The sequence below is a fragment of the Culex quinquefasciatus genome, chromosome 2, assembly GCF_015732765.1.
Source record: "Culex quinquefasciatus strain JHB chromosome 2, VPISU_Cqui_1.0_pri_paternal, whole genome shotgun sequence".
NCBI classification, from domain to species: Eukaryota; Metazoa; Arthropoda; class Insecta; order Diptera; family Culicidae; genus Culex; species Culex quinquefasciatus.
Window position 1 is genome coordinate 117,959,741 of NC_051862.1, and position 16,215 is coordinate 117,975,955.

Below are 16,215 nucleotides of genomic sequence, written 5' to 3' on the forward strand. Positions count from 1 at the left end.
CTCCGATTGATTTGGTCGCTAGTTAGGACTAAACTGATGTACACACAGCCGACAAGGCGCAGAAGTTGGGAAGGAGGGACCAAAACACATCTGCTGACCTGCAGACTACTATTACAACTGCGAACTCAGTGTGCGCTGTGCTGCGATGTGTAGCAGAGCGCTAACTGTTTATTGACGGATAAGGCAGGGCGGAGAAAATAAACAGTCGCGTGTTTGCGGGGCTCCTTCTCTACTGACAATTTGTTGCAGCTAGTCCGACTGTCAGAGGGAAATTATACCGACGCCAGACGTGCGGTAACGTTAAACCACGGACACTACTGCTAATTAATACTTAAAATTTACGAAATACCTACATCACAGTTTTTGTCTCCTTTCAATTTTTTGATTATTTTAATTTGAATTTATCTTGTTTTAATTTTATATTACAGAAAATTTATTGAATCCACTAAAAAAAAATTACTTTCAATCAGTCCCGGAAGTTTCCTGAAGATATTTCATGATTTAACTGAGTTAGAGTCGATTTTAAGCATAACATTTTGCCGTGCGCAAAGCGGACTGTCAAATTTGATTTACGGGTGCCACGATATCTCGAGATGGAATGGACCAAATTGGGTACTAAAGCCCTATGTCAATTTTTATGTACAACGTTAAAAAACACGATTAAAAACAATTTCTGACTACTTTTTTTCATTTTAATGCAATTTTTTTTTTTTACAAGACAACATTTTTTCGATGGATTAACTATGGTCCCCTTGGAACGAGCTGTCAAGTAGGAGCTTTTCTGTCAAGAAGGACCGCGAGGTTAATTTTTCAAAATTGATTTAAAAATCCATTTTAAACTCTTTGTGGTCGTACAAAGGGTCATTGTACTCAGAAAAATAAGCTTTATCGCTATAAACAATAATATCAGCAATCTAAGCTTCATTTTAGGACCCAATTGGCTCTGGGTGAAGACTCTCAAGACATATCCCGTGTGCATGACGAGGCTCGATTTTTTTTATATGAAAAACACAAAAACATTTTTATCTTTTTCTTCAAATAACTCCTCTTATTAACTTATTAACTTTATTAACATTTATTGAATTAAAAATTAGCTTGCATTTTTTTTTTACCGTTCTCTGGATTAATATCCAACGTTAATTATTGCAACAAACTTAAAAGCTAAAGTTTATATGTAAAAGTAAAAATATTGAAAACAAACACAACAGAGAAAAAAATATGGTAGATCATGAAAAATACTAAATTAAAAGATAATGATATGTGTTATAGAATAAACATGTATATTAGGGTGGGTACGGATTTTGAAAAGTTCTCAGATCAAGTTCTGGTGTGGTTCCCCTTGAAGGGCATACCCATAGGGACTCTCACGCCAAATTTCAGCTCATTTGGTTGAAAACTGGCTTGTCTCAAGCGGGTTCAAGTTTACATGGAAATTAAATTTTAATTTTTGTATTTTTTAATCAGACTGAAACTTTTTTATGCCTAAAGAAGCCTTTTTGCATCATTAGTTTGTCCATATTATTTTCCATACATATTTGGCAGCTGGCCATACAAAAATGATGTATGAAAATTCAAAAATCTGTATCTTTTGAACGAATTTTTTGATCGATTTGGTGTCCTCGGCAAAGTTGTAGGTATGGATATAAACTACACTGGAAAAAATTATGCACGGTACAAAAAATGTTGGTGATTTTTTATTTAACTTTTTGTTACTAAAACTTGATTTGCAAAATAACACTATTTTTATTTTTTTTATTTTTTGATATAAAACAGGACAGGAGAGGACATCAAATGCCAACTTTTCAGAAATTTCCAGGTTGTGCAAACAATCTTTGAACGAGTTATAAATTTTTGAATCAATACTGATTTTTAAAAAAAATCGAAAAATCGGTCGCAAAAAATTTTCAACTTCATTTTTCGATGTAAAATCAAAATCAAAATGTACTTAAGTGAAATTTTAAACTTTGTTGATACGACCATTCGTTGCTGAGATATTGCCATGTAAAGGTTTAAAAACAGGAAAATTGATGTTTTCTAAGTCCCACCCAAACAACACACCATTTTCTAATGTCGATATCTCAGCAACTTATGGTCCGATTTTCAATGTTAAAATATGAAACATTAGTGAAATTTTCCGATATTTTTGAAAAAAATATTTTCAAAATTTTTAAACCAATACTAACATTTTATGATTACGCTGTCCGCTTTGTAAGCGGATGATTCTGGATTCGATTCCCATCTGCTCCAACCTTCCATCGGATGAGGAAGTAAAATGTCGGTCCCGGCCTTGGTTGTTGTTAGGCCGTTAAGTCATTCCAGGTGTAGGAGTCGTCTCCATGCCATAAGTACAAACAACACACCAAACCAAGCCTACTCCGGTGGAATCGCTGGCGGCGGTAGGACTCGCAATCCAAAAGTCGTCAGTTCAAACACTGGGGTGGAGTAGAAAGTGGTTTGGGTGCTCTCCCCATTCAAACCTTCGGACTCCTAGGTTCGAGCAGAAACTTGCAATAGAGACCACAAAAGGCCCGGGGGTCGTTAATGTGGATGGCTTGATTTTTTTTGACTAACATTTTAAAAGGGAGTAATATTGAATGTTTGGACCTTTTGAAATGTTAGTCTTGGTTTAAAAAGAATTGAACATATTTTTTCGAAAAGATCGGAAAATTTCACGAATGTTTCATATTTTAACATTGAAAATCGGACCATTAGTTGCTGACATATCGACATTAGAAAATGGTGTGTTGTTTGGGTGGGATTTAACAAACATCAATTTTCCTGTTTTTAAACCTTTGCATGGCAATATGTCAGCAACTAAGGGTCGTATCAACGTAGTTCAAAAGTGCAAAATATAGAGAATTTTCTCAGCTTTTCAAAAATATTTTTTTCAAAAGTGGCCAAACATGTGCACTAATTTTAAAAAATGAAAAACTGCGACTATTTTCAAAAAAGTCACCTGAAAATGGATTTAACTTGAAAACGGTGCACTTTATCAAAATTTCACTAAAGTACTTTTAAATTGCAAATTTGATTTTACATCGAAAAATGAAGTTGAAAATTTTTTGCGACCACTTTTTCGATTTTTTGAAAAAAATCAGTATTGATTCAAAAATTCATAACTCGCTCAAAGATTTTTTGCACAACCTGGAAATTTCTGAAAAGTTGGCATTTGATGTCCTCTGAAACATATCAAAAAATAAAAATAGTTTTTTTTTTGCAAATCAAGTTTTAGTGACAAAAAGTTAAATAAAAAATCACCAAAATGTATTTTTACCGTGCATCATTTTTTTCCAGTGTAGTCCATATCCATACATACAACTTTGCCAAAGACACCAAATCGATCAAAAAATTCGTTCAAAAGATACAGATTTTTGAATTTTCATACATCATTTTTGTATGGCCAGCTGCCAAATTTGTATGGAAAATAATATGGACAAACTAATGATGCAAAATAGCTTCTTTGGGCATACCGAAGGCACCAAAAAAGTTTCAGTCGGATTAAAAAATACAAAAAAAAATCGAATGACCGAAATCTGAGAGAACTGCTCCTCTGTTATTTTGGTGACGATAAGTAGGCCATTTCGATATTATAGAATAATTTGAAAAGATTTTATTTTGAAAACGGAATTTAAAAATAATTTAATGATATATTTTAGAACTTCGAAATGGTCATACATATAAAATACATAGTTAATTGGATGCAAAAATAATCATCAAAACAATATGATTTTGGTAAAATTTCAAAATGAAACAATAAGATACAAAATCTGGGAAGTATTTAATATCAATAAATTTATTTAAATAGTCAAACCTGAGAATTTGATCAGATTTTACATATTCCAATACTTACAAATAATCTAAATGTCACACTTTAATATAAATTGCATTGTGATATTTTGTGTTTCCATTTCTTGTTCACAGGCACTATAAAAACTTAAGCTAATCTAAGCTGCACTGGCTTCCGGCGATTCCGGTTTAATTTCGGCCACGGTTTGATTCTCCGCATCACAGGTCGCGCACGCCTCGTTTATCAACCGGTTGAAGGTGGCCGCATCGTCCGCGTACACGTGGTGACCGGCACCGGGAATCGAGTGCACTTTGACGAAGCTTTGATGCCGCAGTTGCTTGATCGTTTCGCCTGGGCTGTTGTCCACCCACGAGCGTGCTCCGTACAGGAACGTTATAGGAACCGTGCTCTTCATGTCCTGTACTCGGTTTATCATTGGGTTCTTCGCCCATCCAAAGTCCTGCATCATGGTGTGGAATGCGCTCTCACCGCTGGAATGGGAGGAATAGAGCTATAGAAATTGTAGTTTTCCCTTTCATAATTTGACCCACGTTGGACTCTGTGCGTTGCATTGATGAATGTAGTTTGGTATGTCGTCGGGGTTTGTGACGACGCCGGAAAACTTCCTCAGGATGTCCGGCCTGGTCTTCCCCACCAGCCACGAGCCCAGCGGTCCAAAGAACCGAAGGATCCACAGCGGGTTGAGCGGTTTGGAGGCAGTTACGATTGCACGAGCCCACATTGGGATTTTCTTCGGCCGTTCGACATCTTTGGGCTTCTCGGGAAATCCCCATGGGTCGGCTAGGATGAGGTGCTTGACGCTGGGGAAAATATTTTAAAAATCATATTTATGTTTGTTTATTTTCAACTCATGGGACCAACATTTAATTAGAGAAATTTGCAAGGCGTTGTATTTTTTTGTTGCAAAAACCTGTTCTTTTACGATTTTTTTTTAAATATGGCTTGGAATTGTGTGTAAGTGTATGTACGTTAGGGTGGCCCTAATGAGCTCAAATTTAGAATTTAGCCTTGTGGTGGGTCAATCTTTAATTTCAAGAGGTAGCCCCGAGGAAGCCCGGATTTCGACCACCCTTATAAACCACCGTGTTTGGATTTTTGGTTTTTTTTTAACTTGTGTTCCTTAACCATAGTTAAGGCTACCAATTGTACGGATTTTTTCCTTACCATACGGATTTCGAACCTCTTCGCGGATTTTTAACAGGCCGGAATTTTTGTAGGGAATTTTACGCATAATACGGATTTGTACGGAATTTTAACAACTTTTTAATCATTGAATTGCTTTTTTGATTTGGTCGAAGCTTTTGTTAGCTAGATTTTTTTTTATTTTTCTGTGAGTTTGATTTGAAAAGCGAGAATTTTCTGGGGTTTTCTCAATTCAAACTTGATTATCAATAATTCTAGAGTTTGTGAACTATTGTCTTTCATATGTTGATAGGATCTTTAAAAAAACTCTATAATTGTTCTTTTAGAAATTCCTTACTAAATATATTTATCCATTTCCAAAGGCTTTCTAAAACTTGTGAAATCATTTGAACATTTGAAATAACAAAAACTAGAATTTTTTTAAAGGTCCTATAAACTGTTGTGTTTCACATGTTATAGGACCTTTTCAATCAAAAAAACTCTGGAAAAGTGTTCGTGAAAACACTTAGAACGATAAGTAAACTTGACATTTCGTAAACTTTTAAACGTTTAACAAAAAAATTGAAGAACATAATGATTTGATTCAAATAACGGTTTAATTTATGAATACTTTTAAACGTGCAAGTCATATGCACTCTGATAGCATTTTGTGAAATTTGTTAGCTGTAAAAACGATACAGTTTTTTTTAAATGCTCAAATAAATTAAATTTAATTTATCTAAATAATTCATTGACAGTTTTTGTTACACCATGGTGTCATATCAGCAAAGTGTACGGATTTTTGCTCAGCAAGAGTTGGTAGCCTTAACCATAGTATATTATTTTTTCTAAACTTATATTTATTTGAGTCTTGTAATATTTACCCACTTGAACTCAACTTCTAGAACCTAGTCTCTAGACAAACTTCGAACTAACTTAGAAAAATATGTACTGTTCTGGGGTATCCTTGGTCGTGTTTCTAGGCAAGACTAATTTAAGTAATCAATTCAAACAAAATAATATGTTTTCACGAAAAACAAACGCCAAAAAATAAAAAAAATAAAATTCAATTCAGAATTTTCCAAGACTATTTGTTAATCAAACACCACAGACATCACTCACCGATCGGGATAGGACAGAGCATAGCTTGCCGCAAGGAAGCCACCCATCGAATGGCCAAGCAGAATCATCTCCTTGAGACCCATCTCCTTTCGCCATTCGTCGATTGACTTGACGAGCTGTTTTTCGGCCACCATGGCATCGTCTGAGAAGCGCGGCCGCGAACTTCGTCCAAAGCCAAGAATGTCAATCGCGTAAACCGTACGATGCTGGGCTAGCTCGTCCAGATTGAGAACCCACAGCGCCACACCCGCGCCAAGTCCGTGCAGCATCAGAATGGGCACTCGTTTGGATTCTTCGTTGTTCATCGTAATCGTCCACACTTTATCTTGATCTCCAACGCACGGGCCGATGTCGACGAACATACCTCGGTATGGTCGTCGCAAATCTGTAGAATGAACATCATCATCAGGGGTGACGTTGCGTTGGGGACAAAAGTCTAATATCTGCACGCTTTGTACTCTGATTCGTAATTTTGCTTATCGTACCTCATTGTGCCAATTCATTGAGATATGAATAGGGGAAAGTGGGGCAAGTGTAACAAGCTAAGGAAATGCTCGTTATAACCCATTAAAAAGTTAAAAAATCTGTCGGATTTTATTATAATCATCTTATTCTAGGTCTTGACTAAGACTTTGTTTAAACAAGTTTTTAAAAAATCCTGTTTTTTAATGTGAAAAATTGATTTTAAAATTTTCGATTTTCCGTACGTTCTACTCAACTAGTGGGGCAAGACGAACAACCCGTTGGGGCAAGAGGAACAATGCATGAAAAAACATGTTAATTTGCTAACAATTGAACTGTTATCACTTAGATACATCAGATTAGAATGTATTTGAATGGTTTCTTCATTTTTAGATTAAATAATAATATTTTACTAAAAATTTTATCGTTTTTACGAAAAAAATACTACTTCGATGATAAATAGTAAATTTTCATAATATCACTATACTTTGTATGAACAATTTTTTTTAACGATTGTTTATCAGTTTTTAAGTACTTTCATGTATTTATTTCCCAATAAAATATGTTCTTGCAGCAATTCGTATTTTTTCCATACTAAAAATCCATATGGTACACTTGCCCCACCTGAACAAGATTTTTTTAAAGCTCTCAACAAAAATAACCAAAAGTTAAATCATACTTTGTAATAGGTGCATGTCATTGGTAGGGACACTACTGATCTAGGAAAAATAGCATTTTGATAAAATGAGCCTTAAAACGAACCCTAAACCTTATTTTGTACTTTCCAAATATTATAAGAAAACAAAGGTTTTGAAAAAAACTTCATTAAATCTTATGCCCCGTGGCGTTTACGTCATTTTGGCGGTTATGTGGTAGTAGAATCAGCTAATTGCATTGCTAGCAACAATTCCTCATACTGGAAATAATCAAAATTGTACAAATTACGGCCGTAGGAGCGATTGTTCCTCTTGCCCCATATGGTCGTCTTGCCCCACTTTCCCCTACTTACGCGACAAAATTGACTTCTCGATTGAACGTAGCATGTTGAAGGAATACCTTGTCCAACTAAACCAACTGAAAAAGAAATAATTTCAAATCAGTTTTACCATTAAAATCTCTACAAATAATCAACATTTAAACCATACAAACCTTGTATCGGATGAGCCAGCTGATTCTTCGTCTGTCATAGTTGATTTAGGCTCGAGATGCGCAGTTTCGTCGTAGGTGTCTATACGAAGTAAAGTGATTAGGTGGTATTATGAAATACTTCTAGAACGGTACAGAGAATCTGTAAACGGGAAGCTGTGTTGTTTACCGCTTGGACGCAGACGAATGACTAAAGCGGCGACACATGCTAGCGAGCTGTTTTGTCATTACTTCACGGAGAGCTTCAAACACATTCACATTCACAGCAGCGATGACGATTTTAAGATAATTTTGCCGAAAATTGCGTCATAGTTTTCATAGATGATTGTGGAAGATTTATTGGGAACACTGTAACATTAAAAGTTTGAATTTTGAATCATTAGGTGAGATCAATAACAGCAACAGGACTTTGTTTTTTTTCTCAATGAATATTACGATAGTAAATATATATTTATAACTAAACTTGTTCAGCACTCTGTGTGCCGACATCAAAACAAAAAATGAATGAAGTTCTGAATGTTCAGAATCCAGCTCTTGATGTCATGGCCTACGACAGTGGTTCTTATTTAAATCTGGTGTCCTTGTTAATTTTATTCTAGTCGCCTTTTACGAAACACGCATTAATTTCCAGGTTCCAAAAATCTATCTTTGAAATGAGGCTTTACATTTTTGGTCAAGTTAGTAAAACGGACCAAATGGAACATCAAGTGTGATTTCTCATACTTGGGTACTAAACCCTATGTAAATTTTGATGTACAACGGTAAAAACACGATTAAAAACCATTTCTGATCACTTTTTTTTAATTCAATGAAAAAAATAAAATTACAAGACAACATTTTTTTTTGATGGATCAACTATGGTCCCCTTGGAACGAGCTGTCAAGTAGGAGCTTTTCTGTCAAGAGGGACCGCGAGATTAATTTTTCAAAATGGATTTAAAAATCAATTTTAAATCCTTTACGCTCGTATAAAGAGTCATTGTATTCCGAAAAATAAGCTTTATTGCTGTAAACAATAATATTAGCAATCTAAGCTTCATTTTAGGACCCAATTATAATTTATCTTTAAAAAATGTTGTCTTTGTATGTGTTAAAATCAGGAACTCGACTATATGTTACCCAGCTTGTTTGTCTTTTTGTTACATTTTGCAAAACGAAAGTGCATTTACACGCGACAAAAATTCAAATAATTTTGTACAAAAATTGCAGAAAAAATGTTCTCAAGTAGATTTAATTTTGCCATCCTTCATCCGCATTCATTTTCCCACCTTTTTGCAACTAACGTATACAGCCGGCTGATTTTGACAACCGCCGCTTTCTTTCCTTTTATGTTCAGTCTTGTTCACGATTTGTCAGTGTTCCATTCCGTCTACGGACGTCTGTCATCATCAGCCATCAGAGACGAAAAATGGATTAGGTTGAAATACTGTTCCACGCAGAAATGAAGCAATAACTTTTCTCGCTTAATGTTAATGTTGTGTGTTTTTGTTCGTGGTTCAAAATAAACTTGGTTTATTTGGTGCTTGGTTGTGTGCAGAACCGAGAACGAAAAAGTTCTATCGATAAAACCTCTAGACTTTTGGTTTTCGCATAAAGCGAGTGATTTTCGACCTTGGCTCCACTGCTGTGTTGGTGGGGCAATTCGCGTTTATTTATGTTTTAATTTTATGCGCATTTGAACAAAGAGATAGTTATAATCAGGTGGCAAGAAACGAGACGAAAGTTTGTTTTTTTTCTGTTTGTAGTTTGGTTTTATTGTCTGCGCAGAGTGACAACTTGTTTAGTAGTCGTGTCGGGGTCATTTCCGAGAAGTGACCTCTCTGAAGCTGGTTGGGCTGTGGCGTAGAAAGCAAGCCATAGACCGTAGAGTACACCGATCGTAGATTGTCGTGACGAAATCGGACAAACAAATCTACACATCCAAGATGACGAATATGAGGCCACCGAGCAAAAATGTACTACTGAAGGTAGTAATTCTAGGTGAGTGGAAAGATATTGCTGAAGAATTTGATTGCGTTTGTCTTCTTCTACGCCCACATTTGCATGCAGATGTTGTGTTGTAGCATTCTCGAAAAAGTATCTATGATTTGCATGTAAATGTAGGTAGACTGCGGAAATACTGTTACACGATCATTGTCATCAGTCTGATCATCGTCAGCTGGTTAGCAGTTCGGGGCTTGCTTGCTTGCAGCTCTAATTAAATTATCTTGTGTTTTGTCTTTTAATACAGGCGATGGCGGGGTAGGTAAAAGTTGCCTAATGAATCGGTTTGTGTCGAACTTTTTCGATGCAAACAGTTTCCACACCATCGGGGTGGAGTTCCTCAACAAGGACATCCAGGTGGATAACGAACGATTCACGCTGCAGGTAAGCCTTCATGAGAAATACGTCAATTTTAACACTAAATCGAAGTGAAATGAGGAATCGTGTAGGTGTGGAATCTTTCTTCTAAACATTCAAAATTGGCCAAATAGTTTTACTATCGAAAAATTCCATTTTTCAACATGTTTTAACACTTGCTTTGATCAATGGAACAAAAACAAAAAAGTTTAGTTTGCTATCCCTTGGCTTGAATTTCGCTCGAATTTTAGCCAGTTTTCTCACTGGGATTTAAAAACTTATAATAACAATTTAACCAAAACATTGTTACTCAGTCAATGGGGCATATGTTTAGCATTTAAAGGTACCGTAGGCGGTGGTAATAACATCAATACCAAATTTTGTCATTGTGAAGATCATATTAGTTGATGAAATAACAGAGTCAAACAACAGAGAAAAAAAACATTCTTAATCCACCTCTGTGGTTGGTGCCTTCTCACTCGTAACAAAATATAGATCACACAAAAGATCCGGAAATAATTTTCATCTGGATTATATTTTTTTTGGAAATAAAGTGCGCACAAAACATAGTTTGAGGTATGGAACCAACTAAGTTCAATTAGGATCTAGTCTCAAAAAGAATTGACATACTTTGTTGCCTGATCTTTGGTCTATTAGACCAGCAATTCTCAACCTTCTTCCAGACTGGCACCCCCTGCCATTTAAATCTAGTAGGCCCGGTACCCCCGTCGAGAATCGCTGTATTAGACGTTCGGAAGAACTTTAGACTCGTTCAAAAGGTCTTTCGATTACCTATCCAACGATCGCTCGAATGATTGATTCGGACATAGTTTTCATATAGATAACTTGAGACTTGAGACATGGTTGCCAGATCTTTAAACTTTTAGACTCGTTTGAAAGGTTTTTCGATTACCTATCAAACAATATATAACATGATTAAGATTTCCGGTCATCAACCTAACAATATGCGAAAACACATTTTTAAACATAAATTTTGAACTACTTATCGAAACTTGATCTATGGGACCTAAACCAAGTCAAATGCGACTGATTTGGCCTAAATCGGTTGAGCCAGAGCTAAGAAATCTGAGTGACAATTTTGACCAAGACAAACAGATATTTTGTTAGTTTTCGATTCTAAGTCGATATGTATAAATCTGGAGTTTTTTTTTGAAAAGGTCCAATAAACCAAATTTTCAGTATATGCTTTTTGGGTGTTTTTTGATACCTCTGACTCAAGGCGGTTTAAAAAACACCCAAAAAGCAAAAACTGGAAATTTGGTTTATTGGACCTTTAAAAAAAATAACTCCAGAAAAGAAGGTGGGCCTAGGAGGTCAAATTAAACAGTTAATTTTTCGGCTTTAAACCTGTTTGAAACACGCTTTTAAGCCCATTTCATAATTTTTTTAATGACATTTTTGGGCTTAACAATTTTGGAACAACAATGACATATTGCTTTTTTTTATTTGTCGGCTACTATTGCTAGTAGGTACGAACCATATCTAAAATGACTTAGAAACTGCGGCACGGGTGAAGTAGCCGGATACCCATATTTACATTTAGAATATTTAGTGCCCGCCCCGGGATTCGAACCGGCGATGGATTGTGAGTCCAGTGCGCGGTCTGATTGAGCCACACGGTTGGAACCGTCAACTGGGGTGAATTGGGACACATGGGGCGAATTGGGACAGCAGTTTGAACCATGTTAGAGCATACATTTCCAAATTTAAAAACTTCAAGTGCTCTATCTACTGCTGTCCCTATTTAGACTGTAGTCCCGATTCGTCCAGTTGACGGTACTTCTTTTTATTCCAAAATGTAGAAAATCAGGCTTGAAATTTGTTTTTTATGTTAAAATTGTCATTGGGATATAAAAATTTTCTATTTATCATCTAAGTAATATTTTTTTTTGTGAAAACGATCAAATTTTTAGTAAAATAAAATATTACAATTTAATCTTAAAATTAAAAACGTTTCGAATACATGCTAATCTGATTTATCTAAGTGATAACAGTTTAATTGTTAACAAATTAACATGTTGTTTCATGCATTGTTCCTCTTGCCCCAGAGGGTTGTTCGTCTTGCCCCACTAGTTGAGTGGAACGTACGAAAAATCAAAAAAAAATGAAATCAATTTTTAACATTAAAAAACAGGATTTTTAATAAAAACTTGTTCTATCAAAGTCCTAGTCAAGACCTGGAATAAGATGATTTAAAAAAAAATCTGACGGATTTTTTAACGTTTTTAATATGTTATAACGAGCATTTTCTTAGCTTGTTACGCTTGCCCCACTTTCCCCTATATTTCTTATATTTCGAATATTTTTAATACAAGTCAAGCGTTTTTTTAAAGATTCAGTGTTTAATCTATCAAAGTTGCTGTGATATATCAAAATTTGTACACGAAACTTTTCTTTTTTATATAGATTCGATTACCTTTATTAAAAAAAATAACATGTAGTCAAATTTGTAAACAAGTGTTTTATCCCCTCCTCCAGATTTGGGACACCGCCGGCCAGGAACGCTTCAAGGCCCTGCGAACTCCCTTCTACCGGGGCTCGGACATCTGCCTGTTGGCGTACGCGGTGGACGACAAATCCAGCTTCCGTGCGCTCATCCAGTGGCGCGAAGAATTCCTCAAATACTACGACGTCAAAGCGGACCGCTTTCCGTTCATCGTGGTCGGAACGAAAAGTGACATCCCGGTGGCCCAGCGGCAGGTCACGGCCGAGGAGGTGTCCGAGTGGTGCCAGGAGCATCACGTGGCCGCGTTTATCGAAACTTCGGCCAAATCGTCGGAGAACGTGTACGAAGCGTTTGCGCTGGCCGTCAAGCAGTGGCAAAAGCTGGAGAAGTGTACGGAACGGGAGCTGCGCGCCCAAGGCCACGACACGATCGATCTGACCAAGGGGGTGAATTTGAGCGCGAATACGAGCCGGTTTTGCTGCATCGGAGGAAACGTGGGCAGTGGACATCCCGTGCCGGACGACGACGATTATCCGAATTAATGAAGGCAACGATGAAGACACAACATATTTTTTGTAAGAAACGCGTGACTGCTGGTCGTGAAATCGTCGACATGTGATAAGTGATGAATACACACACACAAAAGATACCCAGAATGATTAGGGAGGGCGGGAGTAGTGAGGGCAAAAATTGGTAAGATATATTATACTCCAATATTTTTTATATCAAGGCATGTTTACACACATCTTCCCCAGTCAGAATAATAAACGATTCTCAGCTTTTAAACACGACAAAACACACACACACAAACAAGCTCTGTTTGAGCACCTGCTGCTGTCAGGCTGCTTAGGCTGAGGTAAAATCAATTGTAAGTGTGCAAAGAGCACTCCACACGCAGCAAACGAATTGGGGAAGAATCTAACGCACTCAGATTTGAATCGCGACTACAAGCATTGGCAAGGAATGTCACAATCAAACATATGCAGGCCATATATAGAGTAAACGAAGAAACGAAAAAAAAATATTGTAACAATTCAATTTTACCATTCCGCACCTTTAATTTTCTTTGTTGCAGACGAACTGCCCTCGTTGCGGTTATTGGTACAAATTGATAGTTTAAATGTAAAATCAGTCAACTGCTTTGCACACATTCCAGAATACGTAGATCTTTAATTTGAAGAAAGCAATAGAAATGAGATTACTCCACTCTGCAATGAGGTTTCAACCGTGCTAAACAACTCTGCTAGGAACCAACTGCTTGATGTCGCCTTTGTTGCATTCCACTTTATGTTTATACTTTTGTTATTTACATGTTTATTTAGACGTATTTACACTCTGCTCCTTGTTTACAATCACCGTAATAGACAAAATGACTAGTTTTGTGTGACTTTTCTGGCACCGCTCTAAACACTCCTTTTTTTCGGTGGGGGAAGTTTTAATATTTTTCACACACCGTCGTCACCCGCAAATTACTGTATTACTCCGAATCGGAAGCAGACAAGTTTCACGATGTGCTTGCATACAGAAGCATGGTACTACAACCAATACTAATCATTAGGCCTTTTATTGCAAAATAGGTACTTGCTGCACTCGCGTTGATTGGCTCCGATCAGATTCAACAACACAATTCTCGTAGCTCATGTGAAGCAGCGTAATTAATTTATAACAAATTTGTAAGATAAGCGAGATTTTGTTTTACAATATATTTAAAAATCAATTTAACAATAAAATAGTTTCACCGTAACCGAGTGTTGACTTTCAATTTCGAAACAATCATATACTGGTAACATCATAATTAAAAAAAAAATCAGACTCTAGATCAATGGTAAATGGGGCAAACCGAGACACAAAGTTTGTAGGTTTAAAAACCGCAAAAATCCTCAAGTATCTGTAAGTGTAACTTTTTAAATTCATATAAAAATTTCAGATCATAAAAATGTCTTTTTTTTGCATAATTTCAGCTTTCTTACAAAAACCACCCTTTTTAAAAACTTCCGGAACATAGTCAAAATAGTTTTTCAGCATAATTTTTGAAGAACTTATAGAAAAACATAATGATTTATAAATAGTGATTTATCGGACCCCGATACGGACCGAAGGAGAACAAAACGGTCAAAATCGGTTCAGCCAGCACCGAGATAATCAAGTGCAATTATTTTAATCAACATCCGACTACACACACAGACATTTGCTCAGTATATGATTCTGAGTCGAAATATATATGTGAAGGTGGGTCTAGAAAGTAAAATTAAAAGGTTCATTTTCGACTGATTTTATAGCCTTTCCTCATTGAGGTGAGGAAGGCAAGAGTTTTCTCTTATGAAATTGCATTTTAAAAAGGAGATTTTTCAAAAATTTAAGAAAAAGTCGATGTCGGGGAACAACTCATATGCCCAAACAACCTCTGAAAATGTCAAGCAGATTTGTGTGATTCAAATGACTAATACAAAATCAAGTATTCCTTGGCACAAAAAACGGAAATGTCCATACAAGAAGCAAATCATGTACCTAGCAAGCCAGAGCCAGAGGTTGCTCAAAATCAGTTCAACAATCTCACTCAGTTTTGATAGGTCTAGGCTAATCGACCCACCTGAACCCAAATCTGCCAGAAAAGGAACTGAGATGTTCAAAAAACACATAATAAGACGATTTCTTCATTAAATCAAAAACTCCGATTTTGCTAATTTTGGCTTGCAGAACTCGAATATGACCCCTAAAATGCTACAAAAGCGGATGAGAATGCGTGATCCACAAGATGGTGGCCATTTTGGCTGTTGTAGAGTATTGGAAATTTTTAACCGTGCATGTAACAGTAGCGTAATCCGTTTTGCAAAAAGTTTCTTGGGAAAAAATGGAGCCAAATCCATGCAGGGAAGCATACTTGTCCAAGGGTTTTACATGTTAAGCCATGCATTGAAAGTAGGGCTCTCTTGGGATCAAAATGTGGCCCTGGTGAAATTGAGCAATATCGGATCAGATTTGATGAACACTTGAAATTTTCTACTGAACAAATCTTCGCCTTCTTGAATTGCACATTTCCAGATTTGTGTAGTTGATTGCATGTTACATTTTTGGTACACGGAGAAAAAAGAGTTCTCAAAATCGTGAACAAGCGTTCATGAAATTCGGAACCACGAACAAAGTGTTCAAATTTCATGGTACGTTTTTCAAAATCGTACCATGGAATTTGAACACTTTGTTCGTGGTTCCGAATTTCATGAACGCTTGTTCACGATTTTGGGAACTCTTTTTTCTCCGTGTAGTAATAAATATCAATCTAATATTCTGTCAGCACTGGAGCGCGATATTCGCCGCCATGATCGATAACAGATTCCCTAAATATTTTAGTACATTCTACCAAAACACTAAATATTAGTTAGAATGAATCAAGTGTAGTTCGATTAGCGTCGATCCCGGCCTTGGTTGTTGTAAAGCCATTAACCCTCTACTGCCCAATTTTTTTCGATTTTTTTATTTTTCCCGTGTTCAGAAGGTCATTTTGAGCAACTTTTGTTCTACGAAAAACTTTAATTTGCAATAAATTACTGCATCCTTTTTTTTATTTAAAATATAGGAAATGTTAGCCTAAGACCCCTAAAAATGTTATGTTTAAAAACATTGAGTCAAATAAAACAAGTAAAAGTTCCAACTCATAAATTTTCTAAAATTTTGAGAGTTCTTCTTTCCAATGCATTTTAAAGATCAATACGTTACTTAATCCACTTTTAGGTGGTTGGTGCCTTCCTCTC

The 16,215-nt window shown here is 36.2% G+C and overlaps 2 protein-coding genes across 2 annotated transcripts; one reads left to right on the forward strand and one right to left on the reverse strand.

Annotated features, from left to right (window-relative positions):
• Window positions 1-3,768: 3,768 nt before the first annotated feature.
• LOC6041323 ((Lyso)-N-acylphosphatidylethanolamine lipase) lies at window positions 3,769-8,152 on the reverse strand. The gene is made up of 6 exons (XM_038257699.1): window positions 7,830-8,152; window positions 7,664-7,742; window positions 7,524-7,588; window positions 6,053-6,437; window positions 4,339-4,608; window positions 3,769-4,278 (listed from the first exon to the last, which is right to left on the reverse strand). The coding sequence occupies exons 2-6, from the start codon at window positions 7,699-7,701 to the stop codon at window positions 3,945-3,947; spliced, it is 1,092 nt and encodes a 363-aa protein (XP_038113627.1). The 5' UTR covers window positions 7,702-7,742; window positions 7,830-8,152; the 3' UTR covers window positions 3,769-3,944.
• An 844-nt stretch (window positions 8,153-8,996) lies between these two features.
• On the forward strand, window positions 8,997-14,210 carry LOC6041324 (ras-related protein Rab-9B). The gene is made up of 4 exons (XM_001850551.2): window positions 8,997-9,076; window positions 9,405-9,639; window positions 9,890-10,026; window positions 12,499-14,210. Exons 2-4 carry the CDS (start codon window positions 9,585-9,587, stop codon window positions 13,006-13,008), a joined length of 702 nt encoding a protein of 233 aa, XP_001850603.1. The 5' UTR covers window positions 8,997-9,076; window positions 9,405-9,584; the 3' UTR covers window positions 13,009-14,210.
• Window positions 14,211-16,215: the final 2,005 nt, after the last annotated feature.